This window comes from Lonchura striata, chromosome 7 (assembly GCF_050655825.1).
Source record: "Lonchura striata isolate lonStrDom1 chromosome 7, ASM5065582v1, whole genome shotgun sequence".
NCBI classification, from domain to species: Eukaryota; Metazoa; Chordata; class Aves; order Passeriformes; family Estrildidae; genus Lonchura; species Lonchura striata.
In genome coordinates, this window is record NC_140709.1 from 19341241 (window position 1) to 19359778 (window position 18538).

Below are 18538 nucleotides of genomic sequence, written 5' to 3' on the forward strand. Positions count from 1 at the left end.
TTGAGAGTGGGGAGTTCACTAATGAAAGGTCTTCTTCACTGCCTGCCCATAATGGCACTATGTGAGCCAAATACATTCTTGCCTCTCCAAGGTCCTGTGAACTAGAGAATATTGGCCCCGTGAACTAGAGAAAATCTGTATTTCCTATTAAAAATTCTGCAGTTGCAGTAACTTCCTAACTTTCACACTGTTAGGGATGATCCTGAGACCTTGCTACAATGTGCCTGTATGAAAGTACAGGAAAACACATCAGTTAGAGTTTTTGTTTGGCTTTTCTCTATACAGTGTTGTTCCAGTCAGAAGTGTAGGTTCATAAATACCACAATATTAAACATCTGGGTTTAGGCATGAAATTTTATTTTATGTTTACCTTGGTATGGAGTTCTTATTAAAATTTGACTCTGTCTCCCTTCATGAATTGCATGCAGTGGTAGAACATTACATGTCAGTGAAGCAAGCCATGGTGAATCTTGCAAAGGAAAGCAGCTGCCTGAGGATTTCCAAAACTCAGCATCAGGAGTACAATGAATCTGGTAAACACTTGCCATCAACACATGGTATTGAAAGGCAGTAGCTGGCAGAATCAGATGCATGCACTCTTCTGGCAGAGCAGCCACAAATAGGAACATAATTACAGGAAGTAGATATGTAATGATGAGTTTAATTATTAACCACCTTCCTGTATGCCTTTGAGTAACCATAGTATCAGAGCACTGGAAACCCTGGAGCTTTGTTGAAGCTGCATGCTGTAGGAAAATTAGGAGTAGTCTGAAATCATGCTACTCTGCAATGATCAATAAGGTTTGAAGTGCCCTATTTAATTTTTTTAATGATTTGCTCTTGGGATTTTTCCTGTTCTCGTAAAGGTTTTAATTTTATGCAGGTCTTCCTCCTACCAAGGTAAGGTTTTCCAAGTGTAAACTTCAGTACTCTCTCATAAAAAAAAACTAATTGCAGGCGTGCAGTTATGTGTTGTCTTTTTAAATAAAGTAAATTCATAAATATCCTCTTAGATGCAAATGCTAGGCTAATTGATATGGTCTGGCATTGTGATCAAAAATAGAAGGCAGCTGTAAATCTAATATACAGCTGCTTTGCTTCATCCAAGGGTTATAAGGCATCTGGAACGCTCGGGTGACTGTGTCTGCTATTTTCTATGCACAGTTCTTACAATGTAGATTGAGGAACTACCAAATACATTCAATAGTGTTTCTGGAAACTTTAGCTTAGCTCCTGGAATATTTATGTAGACATCCAGCTGCTCTAAATCATCATAGCACCATTGGCCACACAGCTTGCTCATGATCAAACAGTCCTTGAAAATGTTGCTATTGCACATGAAGGCAAAAGTTATTAGAAGTTTCGTTTACTACAAAGCAACCAACAGAGCAAGCATCAGAAGAAGAAGGTACACAAAAGAGAGCAAATATGTTCATGGCTGGGCTTGGTAAGGGGACTGATGGCTGTCTGGGAGAGAAGGGGGAGGAGATGCTACAGTCACCAATTTCTCTGTCTGGGATGTTCTTCAATTCTGTTCAGCACGTTACTTTAATATTAGGACCCTTTCAGATTCTAATTATCAATTCCTTTTGCCAGCTTCATTTCCTCATAAGCTGTAAGCTGAAAGTAAACTTTTATCAACAAAAGACATAAGCTCCAGATCTCTGTACATAATATTTTTAAAGAGAAAAGTAGATGTGTGTGTGGAGCTTACTCTGCCTTTCCAAATATAATTTTATATAATACATCAAAACTTGAATTCATATTTTTTTTAAAAACCTTTTTTTGAACACACATATATTTGCATTTGAATGTCAAGTGCATTTCCAGTGATTGTTATTAATCTTGGCCTTTATAAGTTCTTCCATATTTTACGGTTTCCCACTAGCAGAAGTATAATTTTTAATTATGTTTGGAAGTCAACAGTGCAGATTGCTGAAAGAAAACACTGAACACTCTTCATTGCAGAAGCTTTTTTTCCCCTAAAACCTTTTTTTCTACAGACACAAAGCACTAAACTCTAGAGGGGAAAAAAAACCCTGTTCTGCAGAAACCGAACAGCTTGCTTAGTCACAGTATATGAAAAAAAAACCCTCAGGAGGTTCATTGACAATGTATCATATTGTCTTCACTCCTGTAGTTAGCTACGCCAAGAAATACCAACAACTGCTTGGATCTGTGAAGGATTTATGAAAATTCTGTTCCTGGTGTGAGAAGCAACTGCATCCTAAACCAAATTAACAGTCACTGGAAGGAAGAACTTGCACAAATTGATGCAAAGTAACAGCCATGGGTTTTGTTGTTTTGCTGAGTTCTCTTTGTTCCCAGCATGGTGTTTTGTCAGAAGTCGGTGATTTTGTGGATAGAGGGAAGCATACCTAATTTTGCTGTGTAGGTGGCTTGCAGTGGTGCTTGCAGGGTGTCAGTTTATTGCACAGTTCAGCCTGTGCTCTTGGCGTTGTTGGCTGATAAGGTGGTGCCCTCAGAGCCTGTTGTTCATGGCCAGTAGAGATTGGAAACTGATGTGTGTTTTAAATCAGTGAAACTTTAGTTTGAGAAATTCTTATGTAGTAGCAAAACAAATACAACAGTAGCAAAGGATGTTGCTATATTCATGGCAGTTTTTCAGAGGATAGTAGGAAAAAGCACACATCTTTAGGAAATCAGAGAGTTTCCAAGACATCGCAAGGCAGACTTAGTGGAAGATGATAGAAACTAGAAACTTTGAAAAGCTGACAAAAAAAGTTCTGGTTGTTGCTTTATGAATTTTCTGAAAATCAAGAACAGTGAGGAAAAGTTTCACTTTCTTTCTTGCTGGAGAGAAAGAAGCTGAAAAATATTTATACTTGTGGGAAAAAAAAGTAACAAGATACTTTTTATAACTTGTAAAATGGTGGCTTGTTTTACAACAATTACTACCAAGGAGTTTGTCTGCAGTTAAGAGGAATAAGAATGTATATATTTGTACATTACATGCAGAAGCAAATATTTTCATGGGTATATGTGTTCCTTAAGAGTGAAAGGCTGCAGTAGTCTACAGTTATGCTGATCTTCATTGAGCCAGGAAGATGGGGAAGGAAACCCAGGATCATTTTGGAATTTGTATCTAAGAGACTAACTTATTAAAAAAATCTCTTGGGTTTACCATACATGGATAGAGTAATTTTAATAGTGGAACATAGGGCTGCTGGCAGAGGAAAGTAAGGAAGGATTCTTTTTGTGTTGCCTGGTAATCTAACTTTCCTTCTAGTGTCAGTAGCCATCTAGCATACCATTACAAGAGGATGCAGGGTTGCAGAAGAAAAAAACGAAATCAAGCAATTCAATTTACCTCTAAGCAAGTGCTTATTCAACCAAGTGATGTCCAAAAGGAATGATTATTGATACATTGAAAAAGAAAAAAAATTGCTATAATTCCTAGCCATAATTGGGGGGAAATGACTGTTGACATACTATTTAATTTAAGCAAGTAGAAATGCACAGAAACAAAACCAACCAATGAAACAAAACCTAAACATAAAAACTACAACCCAGCACCTCAAAAAGCCTGTTAATCATGAATAATTGTCCTTCTGCTAATGTTATGAAAGATGCTGTTGACTAAAAGACTGCCAGTTTCAGTTCCTGGATAATAAAAAATGTGTGAAAAGCATTAAATGTTACTGCATTTTGCAGTGAACAGGAAGCTGGTAGTCTCCTCCTCTGCTGTAGCAATTGCACTCTTGGGTAGATGAGGTGTGAAGCTGGGGATACACCGAGGTCTGCCCATGGGAGCAGGAGCTGCTGTTCTGCCTGTGCTGGGACAAGGCAGCTGCTGCTGAGGAAAAGAGTTTGGCTGTGTCTTGCACTGTACATGGGTATCAGACAGTGCAGGTTTGCTCCTGGGGTAAGAGGAAATTGCACACAGCATTTTTGTGAGCACTGATGAAGAATAAGTCTTCTGGCCTTACTTTGTACCACTTGTTTCTGTGAAGAGCAAAGCAAGAACCTGCTGTAACTTGATGAATGTAGGCACGAATGCTGTGAGACATCTTTGACATCTTCACCTGTATCAGCCCCCAAAAAATGAGATCAGTAGATCTTTGCTGAAAGTACATATTATCTTGACTGTAATTAATAGTTTCGTTAATTTTCATTCCACTTAATAGTAATTGATTTCCATTCTACTTAATATTGCTTGTAACAAATGATACAAAATTGTATTCAAATGCATTAACCAAGCCAGGTAAAAATCTTAGCAGAGTAGTCAACATGTACAAAGTGAATGCTCTGTATTTTGCTGGTTTTGTTCTGTGGGTTCAAATGCTCTCTAATTTCAAAAGCAATTTCAAAGCTTTTATTTTTGGACTAAGGATGTCTTCTTTTGATTTGAAATTTGCTTTGAACATAAATTTGCTCTAGTGAAATGTGTGTATTCTGTCATGATGTTGCTGGATTTTTTACATGCTGGATTCTGGTAAAAACAGCAGCCAGATTTTTTTGTTTGATGGAAAAGTCAGAAGATTTTTCTTAATGTACCTTAGAATTTTGGAAGACCCTCTTTGGGAGCTATGCTGTGCCCTCATGGTCATGACTAAATCAGGTGCATAACAGCTCTTGATGATACTCATAAATGGGAAGTTTTTTATTGTACTGCTTTTTTCTCCTCCCTCCATTTACTGTCAAAACTGACCTTTCACATACTAGATACTAGCAGCATTTTGAGCAAGACCTGGAGATTTTCACTTCTTAGGGCTTTCTGAAAGCTGGGGGCCAATTAGATGCTTTCTGTAGCGATAAGTGAATGAGGTAATGGATACAAAACAACCCAAGTCTTCTGGCCATGCATGCGAACATACAAGATAATTTTGGAAGGGTTTTTTGTTCGGTTTTTTTTTACCCCCCAAATCTTGAGTCATTCCCTTATCTCAATAAAAGTTTTGTTTCTGAAAGAATTCTTTAAAATTACTCTCTTTAATCACAGTGCTGGAGAGAGATTTGATGGAGTTTTTAACAGATATTTCTGTAATGGAATTATGGTGATTTGTTCCTTAATACTGTTAGTCTCAACAGACCAGCTGTTTGCAGCCTCTGTTATTGCATTCATTTGGCACTGCACCTAAGTGTGGTAAAACTTCAGTTTTCATCTGAACTCCTGTATGTTCTGGAAGGCAGGGTGTCAGCATTGTAGGGCTGGTGCTCTGTGCCTAGCATAATTGGTATTGAAGTTTTTGGTATTTTGTTTCCAGCTTAAGGGCGGGGGGGACCTTTTTGTTATCAGGATCTTTGCATTTCATCTCTTCTCCAATCCCCTTGTGTCCCTCCCTTCCTCAGACATTACATACCAAAAATATGAAGTAAAATGAGAATTGGGTATTCAGCAAGCAGCAAAAACAGAAGCATGCTTTTATGTTCATCAAAAAAGGATCAGTTGTGGAGCCAAGTCATTGACCTTTTCTTCTCAGCAAACATGGGACTTTCAGGCAGAGCTGTGATCTGCTTCATAGTGAACTTACCTGTTATGAGGAAGTTTGCAGACATGTTATCTGTGAGCACACACAGGACTCACTTGAGCCCTGGAATGTTGGTCTTAGGTCCTTTACGATTAATCTACCTTTCACTAATGGGTCTTGGTCTCACTGCAGACTGTGTGAGCTTTTTGTAGATTGATGCTTCCTGCTGAAGCCTCTACAAAGTATTCCACAGTTGTGAGGTTCACAGAGGACTAAATAAGACGCTTCTTGGTCCAACTCTAACCATGGTTTACATTTAGATGTTGAGTACAGTCTAGGGCTGTGCTCATTGTGGAGGTCAGAGAGGAAGCCTGTACTTAAACCAAGCTCTTCCTCTCCTTCTTCCCTAAAACCCTCCAGGACAAGCATAACCAAAGTGCCCTGCTGCTAAAGCTGTTAAGAGCAACTCAGAGATGCCAAGGCAAGTCAAGGGGAAGGGAGACTGGGGAGGTAAGAAGGTGCTGCAGGAGCCCTGCTATTTTAAATGCTCTTGCCCACAAAGGATCCATTAGGTTTTGAAACAGCTACTCAGGAGCATTTTGTCTGAGATAGCAGCATGGCTTTCTGAATCTTATGTGGCCCAGAAGGGGCATATATTCTGCTGTATTGGTCTTCGAGGCTTAATGCATACATTACATTATTTGTCAGTTGTGATACCCTGTAGGGCTTTGTGGTTATAGGTTCATCAAGAAAGGCCTATTTTATTTAGCAATTGGCATTTTAATTGCTCATAAACCTCTGTATCCGTAGCTCCTGCAGCAAGCATCTCTATGAAGAAGCCTTAAGATGTCATAATATTTGAAAGATAAAAATATGCTTTTTTTTGCTAGGACCTGTAATTTAGGCAGCAAAATAATTGGGTAGGAAGCATCTCATATCTTTTGTTGAATATGATATGAAAGACAGTTACAGCTTTTCAAACCTGGCTTAAAGTATGAATTATCCTAGAATATTTGTGTGGATCTAATTCAGGCAACTGTCAGACAGAAATATGCTATATTCTTTATATTGTCTTGCAGGGATGCTGTGGCTGTTTCCAAAGATTTTTTTTTTCTTGCATGAAATGAGGGGAATTTGTATAGCATAGTAAATACTGTGGAGACATTCAAACCAATTAATTGGTTCCATGAATAAGTTATTTCTAATTGAGGGAAGGGTAAGTTTGGATGGACTTAAGCATTCTTACAGCATCCTTGAGAGAGGCAAATCAGAAACTCTATGAGGTGTGTTACTTCAAATGTTGATATACTTTCCAGGCTACTGAAAGAACTATTCTTTGTCATTGGGGGTATTGGTGTGAAAATGTTATTTTATCTTCTTTTTAATTAAAGGACATATTAAAAAATCCTTCCTACCTAGCCTGATTCTCAGCCTGGGGCTTTAACATTCTGCTTAGTATCCGTTTTGTTGCTTTGATGCTCACCCATTGTATTTTAGATGAGTTTGACATTATGGTTTGCCTGAGCTACTCCACCTGATGGTGAAAACAAGGAACATGCCTACTCTCAGGCACTGAGGATTTATTTGAAAAACTGTGGTCTAGGGAAAGCATTTAATGCTGTGTGTGCTGTGCGCTGCCTTAATCCAGGAGACTGACTGATGTTGTTCTGTCCCCTTTATACTCAAATGTAGAGTAGATAAGGCTATGTAAAGTTGAAGGATGGATCCTATATGGAGGAATGCCTATATATAATGACATGTGCAAGGAATCTTCTTTGAAATATTTAATCTGGCTGAAGTCAAAATTTCCTGTTGAGAATATAGTGTGAGATCTGACCATCCAAGCACGACCTGCTTACTTTCAGTCTACAGTCTTGCAAAAGTGAGGTCATTTGGTACCAACAAAAACAGGAAAGTTGCTGTAATTCATGCTGTGAAACTCTGAGAACTCTCATTGTTCTATTTGGTTTTCATAGCTGCTATCAAAAAATGCAAATTCTAAGCTGTTCTTATAGTTTTAGTCCTTTGCTAGTATTAAATACATACACTTAACATAGCACAAAGTGGTCTGTAGTGACCTTTGGTTTGCTTTTTCTTTCTTTCAGACACCCTGGCTCTGGAATACCAGGCAGTGCTGGAGCGGGTATCCATATCAGGTAAAAGTTACAGTGCTGTCTAAAAACAATCATGACGCTTTTGCAGAGCTCTGTTTTTGTTATGGTGGAGCTTTGTGCCAGTATGTTTCTGTGAATGGGCTACTCAGCATTTCAGAACATTCTTCCCATCTTGATTGAGTTCAAGATGGGAAAGATGAACATAGCTGTCACACCTGAACTCCACACATTAAATTCCAGAAGCTCCAGAGAAGAGTTTGCAGTTGAAGGAATTTAACCTAACCTAGGGTGGATATATATATATATATATGTGTGTATATATATGTATATATATATACACATATAGATAGATTAGATATATATGTATATATATGCATACATATCTATATCTATACCCTATATGTCTAGGGTATATATATATATTTTTTTTTTCTTCCCTAAGAGCAGGAAAGGGGGGAAAAAAGCAATTGCCTGACTGGAAAGTGTGAATAAGAGGATTGGCTCTCTTAGGCTGAGGGTCAGAGTGTTTATGTGTGCCATCAGTTACCTTCTTTGAAGTTACTCCAGGTTGGTTTTGGTTGTGGATTTTTTTTTATTTCTTTCGCTTTGAAACAACTCTGTAACCATGTTGTATGTCAGACAAGATACTTGGATAAATTTATTTTATTTTCTTCTTTCCAAGTGTTAATAAGTCCCCAGAAAATAGTTAAATTCTTCAAAAAGTAGGCTTTTCTATTATAAAGAGACCTGCTCAAAGCCCACATTTTCATCATGAGCAGATGAGCTTATATACTAGCATTACTTTTTTTCTAGTTTACTCTTGCATTGTTTTTTTGCTATGTTTTAAACCCTCATTACTGATATACAGCAAGATGTTTCAAGTAAACTTTCAAAAGAAACTAAGGAATACTTAGAATTTAGTTTGCTCTGGGTTCCAAATGGACAGCATAATAATTTTTTGTATTACAGTATTGTCAGGGCTAAAATATTAGAAGACAGTATGTTGGGGAGCTTTATTTTTCCAGAGCCATCAGAGTTTGAAAGAGGCAGTTATCATCATTTTTTTCACATAGGATGCATATGTATAATTCAATAATCCCTAAGGATTAAACATGCCTCCTATGGACCACAGCTGCCTGTACTGTCAGTTAGACTCTATTAACCTTTTCTCATCTCTTTCAGCCCCTGATGCCCGACCTTCATTACTACTACATAGTTGAATTGTCATTCTACTGGTCCTTAATGTTTTCTCAATTCATCGATGTCAAAAGAAAGGTAAGAACAATGAGACTAAAAACACTGAAAGCTTTATGCTTTAACATATCATTTTTTACTTGAGGAATAGCTGTATTACATGTGCAATGAACTGGAAATACAGTTCTTTATAGTGTTCAACTCCTGCAGATATTCTTCACTGAGAAACTGTGATTGTCTTAGTCTGTTCATTGTTGCTATAATATGAGGTTTTTGCTGCACATGGAAAGAAGAGCCTGGAGAAAACATTGAAGGGCAAATAGCAGAAGCCAAAAGAACCTCCTGCTTTCATGCATGGACTTGAATGGAATTGGACAGGTAGTATCTGATAGATGTACTGTTTCTTCTAAGAGTTAAACAATAAAATACCAAGAGAAGGTCAAGACTGCCTCCTAAATTCACAGTGTCACTTAATGAGATAAGATCTATGAGTGCTTTCAGATTTTTCTGCAAAAGAACACCAAAAACATTTAATATTAAAAAGTGTTGTTATATTTAATTTTTATCCTTCTAGTCTTGGGCCTGAACATTGCTGTTAGAGAATTGTTAATGAAAAAAAACAAGACTGTCCAAATGGAAATATTTTTTCCAGAACTAGTTGCAATCCGTTCCATATGCCAAGTTCTCTCCTCCTACGAGAATCCTAGTCCATAGCAGAACAAGGAGCACAACAGTTACTCTGTAATCACAGTCCATTGAGGTATTCTTGAAGGGGCTTTAATGTTTCAAAATTAATTATGTTCAGCTTTTGAAAGGATTTTATAATATCTTTATGTGCTGCCTTCTGCTGTCATGTAAATCAATAATTGTAGGCTATGCTAATGGAAAAATTCCTGTTTATTAGAATTTTAGCAGGAGCATAACTCTGAAAAGAGTAAATGAAGGATGCATTATGACCTGAATAAATTTACTGTCATTTAGAACTACAGTGTATTCCTGGGATTCCTATGCCAGAGCTGCCTATATAGAAACACATTTCTCTGGATTTCTAGATTATTCTAGAAGTAGAAATCTCAAGAAAGCATTCACAAAAATTTTAAGCCGTATTGGAGTATAAATTAAAAAGAAAACAACCAATTTGTGAATAATACATATAAACCCTTCCTTGCATTGTCTGTAGATGCTAAACATTCTGTTAATCATGAGCTTGAAATGAGTATAACTTCCCTGTTTCACAAACTGACATAGAGAGAAACAATGCTTAATGGAGCTGTATGATAGTGGTGATGAATTTAAATCAAGAGTAATATTGACTAATACATTACGCTGCAGGGGCCAAGTCTGTTTCTTAGTTATATATAAATTACTTGTTATTAGAAAAACCTTAGGGCAACGTGCTGTGGAAATGGGATGAGACATGAAGGGGAGGAAGAGAATTGCTAACAGCCTATTTGACACCCTAGCCACAGCTCTTGAACCCAGAGCACCAGATCCAAGTAGTGTCCAAAGCACTTGCTGTGTCTGAGAATGTGCAGTGTCCAGCAGAGAGCAGGAGCACAACATCTGCAGTGCAATGATAGCAAGTCAAAAGCCTTTCATTATCAGCCCCCAGCAGGGAGCAGTGGAGATGCCATATTTATAAATGACCTATTAAATCACTCACCGGTTTGGACTGTGGAGACAGCTCTTTGTGTAGTGTAAGCAAAATTGATAATGAGGAAGATCAGACTGGAGAAATGCAGCTGTGCCCTGGTGTCACACAGTAAAAGTGTTTGGAGTGCAAGCTGCCAAGGAAGCCCACTGAGCTGAAAAATGTTAGTACTAAAGACTTACAATAGTTGGCAAAAAGGAGTACAAGCTTCACAGAGACACCAGTTCTTGCATCATAGTAATTCTCTTTTAAAAAAAGGCTTAGTTTAAAAAATGTGGAAGCCTTGTAATGCACCCCATATGCAATGTGTGGAATGGTGGCCATATGAAACAGAGATCTGTTAAACAGGAAGCAGGAAATTTGCCAGCTAATATTGGATGCTATTGTAATATTTCACAATTGGCATGTATAGAGCACATTAACAGTTCTCAACCTGAGTAAGCTGTTGATCTTTTCATGTTACAGGTAAAGGAATATTTTTATCTAAATCCTGGTTATCATTTTAGATACTTTAAATTCAGCAGCAGTGGCTGTGTTATATTCTGGGATGGTCAGAAGTGCCCAGGCAGTCTTGTGCACTGCAGGAATTCAGCCAAGTGCTTTTTTTCATGTAGTTGGGTTTGTCTGAAGGAGAGGTGCAGTATGTCCTTGCTGGAAGCAGCAGCTCTCAGCACTGGCCTAATTCCAGAACTGGTATTTTATTTAATGTAAATCAAGAGAAATGGACTTACTCCATCTCCATTTTATTCTTCTCTGATAGCAAACAGATGACTTCAAAATTTGCTTCAAGGTTTTTGTTGTTTTTTTTTTTTTTAATTTAACTTTCAAATACTTGTTTATCTTTATTTAGGTGTTACAAATTCCACCAGATTGTCTTTACCTGACTGGAGGTGTAAACCAGGCTGTTGCACAAACCTACTATTGGCATTAAGTCAGTGAACTGTGTGTATCAACTTCTACAGTTTTATAATGGCATGCTTTTAGCTTGATAAATATCTACTGTGTTGCTGTTATGATATTCTCCCTTAAGGGTGTTAATTTTCAAAGACTGAAACTAAGTATGAATTGGTGTTTTATCATCTTTTCCTAGCTTCCCATCCTTCTGTTTTGTAAAACACTGCAAAAAAAAAAAAAAAATTATGGAAGTTTGTTAGTTTCAAAAGCACCTGATGACCCTTAAAAGCAGTGAGGCTTATTTACAAGCTTTCTGGATACCTGATGTATTGGTTAATGAAAAAATATTTGACAGATACATTTAAAGAAATGTATAAAATTTCTGCTCAGAGTTTTAACATGTTTGTAGAAGGTTTAGGAGACCTTTCTGTGTATTTACAACTTTTATTTCCAAGCGTTTGGCAATTCCTAGAGCTTCTGTGTTTTACTTTTTTTTTAAATGACAGTTCAGTCATTGCAAGAATAAAGTGATCTGTAGCTGCTAATTTTCTTGAATACTGAATTTTGATTCTAGAAAATTTACATTATATTTTGCCAAATTTGGATACTAGATTTCTTTCTTCAAAGAGACTTTTCTTGATAAAGAAAGATGCACAGAATTTATGTCTTATATTTCAGTGGAAGCAGTTTAGGCTGCATATGTTTTGCAGGCCTTTCCATTTCCTTGTTGATCTGTAATATAAGCCATAAAGATGATATTTTGCCCTTCAGTGGCACTAATGCTCCATGGCCACTTGGCAGTTCAGTCAATGACTGTGACATGTTAAACAAATGTGGGTGGCAGAAGCCTTAATTCCAGAGGACTTGTCTACAAGTTGAGACCCATGGGGTTTCTCTGCTGTCTGCCCTGTGTTCTTCCCACTGATGGTGTTTAGAATAGGTTCTTTCTCCTATTCTTAGCCACAGATTTTCTTAACATAGGCACATGACATCTTCCAGCAGTTACAACTGGTGGCTATGAATCTTCTGTAAATAAAAATATCTTTCGCAAACCTATATATGATTTGAAATACATTAACTAAAAAAAACCCAAAAATTAAGAAGCCCATTCCTGTACAGCTGCTTTTCCACTGTATATGGGTGAAAGTGCTGGAGTAAGCTGGTAACACAGGTACCACTTGGTATCTATATGTTCAATACCCTTGTGTATAACTAAAATCTAATAGGTAGCTTCTTCAGAGCATAGCATTAATCAATGGCTTAAAAAAATGTCACAAAGAGGAAACAATCCCAATAACAAAGCAGTCTTATTTATATCATTGCTACTTTTTTCCCCACAGTTTTCCATAGGTCAGTCCAGCACTTCTGTTTCAGAGATGACAGAGTCAAGTGACTGTCTTTTTTAAGAAACATTATTACAGAAGGAGTTCCCCAGACAGCATTTCTTTAAGAAGACTCATGCAAAAAATGTAGAAGACTGCTGCCCAAGAACATTAGAATTTCTTACAAATAATCCATATTGTCAGGAATGCCTTCAAGAATATCCAAGAGGGACTAGAAATCTAGTATTTGTAGAAGATGAATGAGTCAGCTGTGAAAATAGATGAGATCTTCTGCTTGACTTTTTGCCCCATTAGGACTGCCCATGTGCTAACATAATTGCATTTGGAAGGAAAGTTAAGAACAGTGCCATAGTACCTGCAGGTGAAGGAGGTAAAGAGCTAGGCTGCAGTATGGCCATAGGGCAATAACAGTAGTTTACTTCTAATCCCACGGATTAAGGTAGGTGCTTTGCTGGTTTTATTATTGTGAAGTGGTGAAATGGTCTTCATATGTGTGTTTGTAGTTCCTGAAATGACTGAGATGCCATACCCTTGTTCTCTGTTATGACACTCAGAAAAAGAAACAGCCTTTAATTGTCTTTTTCTTCTGTCTGCTTGAAGAAAATGGATTTAAAGCAACAGCTTAATATGATTGCTGAATGTATCTTATTGTGTTCCATTATTCTGGGGGTCAGATAACCTGGCTTGAGAATTGTTTGGTATATACTAAGCTGACATATGAGTCTCTGTTTTTAGTCTTTCTATCTTTTCTCCCCTTCCCTGCCCTCCTACCCTTACTCAGTTTTGTGTTGGAGGTACTGGCAATGCCTACTGAGGAGTAGGAAATAGGATCTGTAGCACCTGGTAGCCTTAAACATGAGTGATAGGCTGGGAGCAGGTCCTGTCCCTCTTCAGTTAGTGAGGCTGCTCAAGCTGCAGGTTTTTCCATGGACTGGCAGGGAAGGCACGTGCTGGTACTGAGGGGCAGTGGCGCTGCACGTCCTTAAAGCCAGTGGTGCCTGCTGCATTCCCAAGGAGAGCTGGCAACACTGCAGGTGTGCTTCTCAGTACTGAAGAGACAGTGCAGTCCAGGGCTGCAGCTGCTGCTTTTCCAGAGCTGCCCCTGTGTTAACTGCAGCTCATGGCACTTCCCATAGGGCCCTCACAGGTACCTTCAGTTCCTTTGCAAACCAGGTGCTGCCTCTCTAAAGGCACAGTTTTGGTTTTCTCTGTTGTGGGCCACTTAGCTGAAGACTACCACAGCTCAGCAGGACTGGCCCACAAAAGCTGTCAGAAAGCCAGGTTCCACCTCCCAATACACTCGGTGAGCAGGCTGCCTGAAGGAACTGCTCCTTTTGTCTGCCTGGATCTCTCTCCTTTCTGTCAGCTCTGCATGAGAGCCACTCCGAGAGATCTCTGCATGAGATCTGCTGGGAGCTGTGCTACAGGTTTTACATCTGGTGCATAGAGAAACTTCCCAGTTAAATGTTGCCAGTGATCTTTTCTTAAGGGTTTTAATATCCTTTCTCAAAGCTGTGCAGGTAGTTCGGCAAAATGCCAACAAGACTTATTTTTGACTGACTCGGTACCCTGCTGAGAAGAGTCTCATTTCTGCAGGTCCTCTTCTCTCATAAATCAGTCTGGGAGCCTAGTCCAGGCAGGCAGGTTGTTCCCTCTGCTTTATCTGCCCCGTGGCAAGTATCTGGAATGTGATGCTACTTCTGGGAGCACCTCCACTCCCAGATTTTTCAATAGTAACAGTTCCTTTATGGGCAAACAACTGCGAGTTAGTTACTGGCGTGGAGACCGGCTAGCCTGCATCATTTGGGAGGCAATGGATTAGAACCAATTAGGAGGAGGTGCTCCAGCTCATTTGATAACTTTCCTAACCCTGTTACAGTGTGAAGACAAAGAACCTTGATTAAAAGCAAACAAATAAAAGCCTGGATCTGGGATTCTCCCAGTTGTTCTTGGCAGGTGCCTGCTGTCCTAATGCATTAGTGAGTGCCCTCCTTTGTAGCTGTTTTCTGTCTTCTGAATGGTGCATTATTTGGAACTTGGTTATGCATAGTGTTATAATCATATGTTACTTGGTGCATAAAAAGTACAGTGGCATTTGATTTGCATGTACCTATGCCTTTTCAAAGTAACTTCAACTGCAAATGTTTACTTTATTAGGTTGAATTACTATGAACTGAGAAGTGTGGTCATTGCCTAGCTTTCAGTAATGTTTTTGCATTTGGTTAACATACAATGATTATTTTATTCAGTCTAAATGAAATATAGCACAGGGTGTATAATACACTTATACAGTAGATCTTTTTATAACTTAAATATAATGCTAGATTTAAGTAACAACCATCCATTTTTGTATGTGAGTACAGAATATCAGTGTTTGCTTCATTGGATTTTTGGTTTTTGTGTCTTTTCCTTGCTTCTGCTTCTCTAGGACTTTGGAATCATGTTTACACATCACATTGTAACAGTCACCCTGATTACCTTCTCATATGTAACCAATTTGACACGAGTGGGAACCTTGATCTTATGTCTCCACGATGCGGCTGATATTGTCCTAGAGGTGAGATCATTTGTGTGTCATCCTGTCAGTAGGTAGAATCTTTTTGTTATGCAGAACAAGTGGTTCCTAAGCCAGTTTAAGATGGTAATGGTGGTTAATATGGTGTATTCCTTGCTTAAATATCTTGCACATGTAGCAGCACATATTTCTGATTTCAGACTGGTTTATCCTTTGATATGTTGCTTGTACAGAGCAGAGACAGGTAATGCATTGCATGCCAGGGAGGGTTACATGCAGATTCTAAATACAGCATGGGAAAATCAAAAGCTAAAGCTGGAAAATCTGGAAAGTGGGGAAAGTGGGTCAGCTAGTTCTTAACCCCTGTGACATGGTATGTGGAGAAATGACTCTGTCTCTGAAAGAATGAAGGTGTCACAGGTGTTACTGCTCTGCTTTGCTGGGCAGAGGGTGTTGGACAATTTAATGGCTTATTTGGGCATGGCCAGTGAGTTGACCTCTGACTTTTCAGGTTCCCATGCCTCTGGATCCCAGTACCAACAGTTGTATTTAGAGAAGAAGGGATGATTGAAATTCTTTTAAGTCAAGAGGGTCTGTAACTTCCATAGTGATGGCTTAGAGATGTTGTCATCCTTTATCTGTATCAGTTACTAGACAGCTCTGGGTCATGCTGGAATTTGGCTGTCTCTGAACTCTCCTCCAAACTTAATAACTGTTTCGTCTGAAATTAATTTTTATTCATGTACCCACAAAGATTCCTGTTATGCAAGAATATAGGCTTACTGTGTGAGTCATCTATTGCAAAATCAAAATCCTGCCATTCTGATTCAGTAGTGCTGTAAATATGTTTTTATATTTTAATCTTTTTTGTTTTAGAAGGCACATAACTGCCTGAGATAGAAAGCAAAAGAGAATGTGGATTTTTTGTGATAAAAATAATCACGTCTTTGCAAGTTTATTTTTCTATTTTAGCAATGTATATAGCTAGCTGTGACTTCACCTAAACTTTCTTCATTCCTCTTTTCTCATCACCAGAAAGAAGTACTTAAAGATGTTTATTCTAGATCAGACCAGTGTCTGTGGAACTATAAAAACACTAGAGAGCAGCTGTACTAGGCTAACTAAAACTTTACTCTCTGTTCATTCACTAAGACAAAGAGGAATTACTGGTATTCTCAGTGTAGTTGCAAACATCGATCAGATGTGCTTCCTCATGAGCACATACTTAAGTGGTCTTTCTAGTCAGTTCTTTCAGACCAGTTTGATTGGAAATTCTGCTAGGGCAGTGTGTCACAACATAGGTGCCATATGAGAGGAGATGGACTCTTGCATACTGCTGACATTACTGAGGGGAAGGTCAATGCAGAGGAAAAACCTATCAAACTGCAAAAAAAGTTGGTTAAATATCTTGCCATGATGGGTCAGTTGTGCACCTGACCTGTGTTACCTAGTAGATATTTGTAAAAATGAAAAGCTATTTCTGGTGGCCACTAGACTCTTTCCATCTACCATTTCACAATGAAACACATCCACTGGAAAGCTGGAAAGCATAATTTTTTGTTATTCTCATTGCAAAAACTGCACTGGTGGGAATACTGGAGGTGACATTTTTTCTACAGGTCTTAAGGTATCTGGAAGTATGGAAGAACCATAGTAGGATTTTCAAGAAATTGTAATTTTGTGTTCCTCAGTTGTAGTCATGGTTTTTAAACTCAGGAAATTGTATTCTATTGTCTTAGGTGGCCAGATTCCATCCTATAACAACATATTAATTCCCTTTGTAGTCTTTATCACTATAATTTGTAGAGTTATTGTAATTTGTTATTTGAGAACCAATGTTCCAATAGCTGTACTGTTTTTGAGAAATGGCATGCTACTACTACAAGTTGCTATAGTAATATCAGCCTCATGCACTATGAAACCAATTTTTAACAATGCCACCATGGAAATACATCCAGAATTCCTGTACTGAATTTTCCATCATCTGAAAAGCAAGGAAGCTAGTAATGCTTCTGCTTTGTATGTTGGCACCAAAGTGTTCTCTTTTCCTTAAAACTAGGCTGGGAGTATGAACTGCTAGGAAATTTGTGTGTGTCCTCTAGAAAATAGGGCTGATTCAGAAAGGTTATGTTTTCTTCACAGCAGTGGTAGCTTTCCTAATGTTCTGGGAGCTTCCTAACTTGGTTTATTTAGTGAGAAATAATCTTCATGTCCAGGTTTTTAGTGGGAATGTTGCAGAAATTGGGTAACAACCAAAAGTGCAGGTTTGGTTTTGGCATCCAGATTATCTACTTCTCTAGTTTGAATTCTGTGGTTCAGAATTGTATTCTATAAGCATAGTTGTAGTAATTTTGCTCCCTCTTCATACTCTGGAATGCCTGCACAAGTATCTTCTGGAATCCTGGGAGCTGGATGCAGGTCCCTCAGAAAGGAGCTTTGAAAGGGTTCCCAGTGGCTTAAGTGGACTCTCTGGATACATTTGACAGAAAACATGAAGAAAGACTGCCCCTATCTCAAAGCAGATATTATTTTAAAATAATTAACTGCTTGCACACTTTAACACTGTGGGAGCAGTACAGACATCTTAAAACAAACTTCCTTCCCTATATACCATTTTCTTCAGGGAGAAAAAGGTAAAGAAACTTCTGGGAAGATCAGTGTTTTACTGAGCAGTTTCAGAGAAGGGTAATGAATTAGCGAGTCCTTCACTGGGAAGGAGTCAGAAGATTGCATGAAGACAAGTGAGAAAAGCATGTAAATATAAGCATAAGGCAACAAGTTAGAAAGCAGAGGCTGAAAAGAAAGACTTGGAAAAATACTTGAAGGGGAGGTGTATAGTCTTTGAGGTGGAAACTACTCTGTATAGGCAGAAAACAAAGAAGAAGATGCTTCAGGAAAAATGTAGTATATGTGGTGCACTAGAGGAATTGAGACAAAATTTATATATAGTAGTTACTAGAAGGTCAGAGAGCATGGGGCACATGGAAGATGGATTCTGAAAATGACAGTGGAGCATACTGGAAAGGTGAGAGATAAGTTGGTAAAGATGGTAGGGACAAAGACACCATAAGCATACTGGGGTTCCCAATAACCCTCATAAAAGGCTTAGAAGAGTTTTACAGATCTGAAGTTGTAGAATCTCAAAAATGAAATTGAGAGGGAAATAAAGAAATTAAACATTTAGAATAGTTTTATGTAATGTGGTTTGGTTTTTTTTTTCCAAAGAAAATATTTTCCAGCTGCTTGGTGGAGAGGAGTTCCAAGATCACTAAGAGGTGGCCCAGTGAAAATGTTAGCAATTTCATAAAAATTTTATTTCTTCTTTTTCTTACAGCTTATACTCTGTACAAGAGAATTCAGTTGTCCTCATGGAAGTAAAAAGACATCTTTTTCTT

At 38.2% G+C, this 18538-nt stretch overlaps 1 protein-coding gene across 2 annotated transcripts in view; it reads left to right on the forward strand.

Annotated features, from left to right (window-relative positions):
• Window positions 1-18538, forward strand: part of CERS6 (ceramide synthase 6) — a 99687-nt gene that overhangs the window by 58382 nt on the left and 22767 nt on the right. For both annotated transcript variants that reach the window (XM_021534753.3, XM_085584389.1), the window contains exons 5-7: window positions 7538-7588; window positions 8729-8821; window positions 15057-15185. In XM_021534753.3, the coding sequence (XP_021390428.2) occupies window positions 7538-7588; window positions 8729-8821; window positions 15057-15185 (273 nt within the window). The remainder of the gene's footprint in view (window positions 1-7537; window positions 7589-8728; window positions 8822-15056; window positions 15186-18538) is intronic.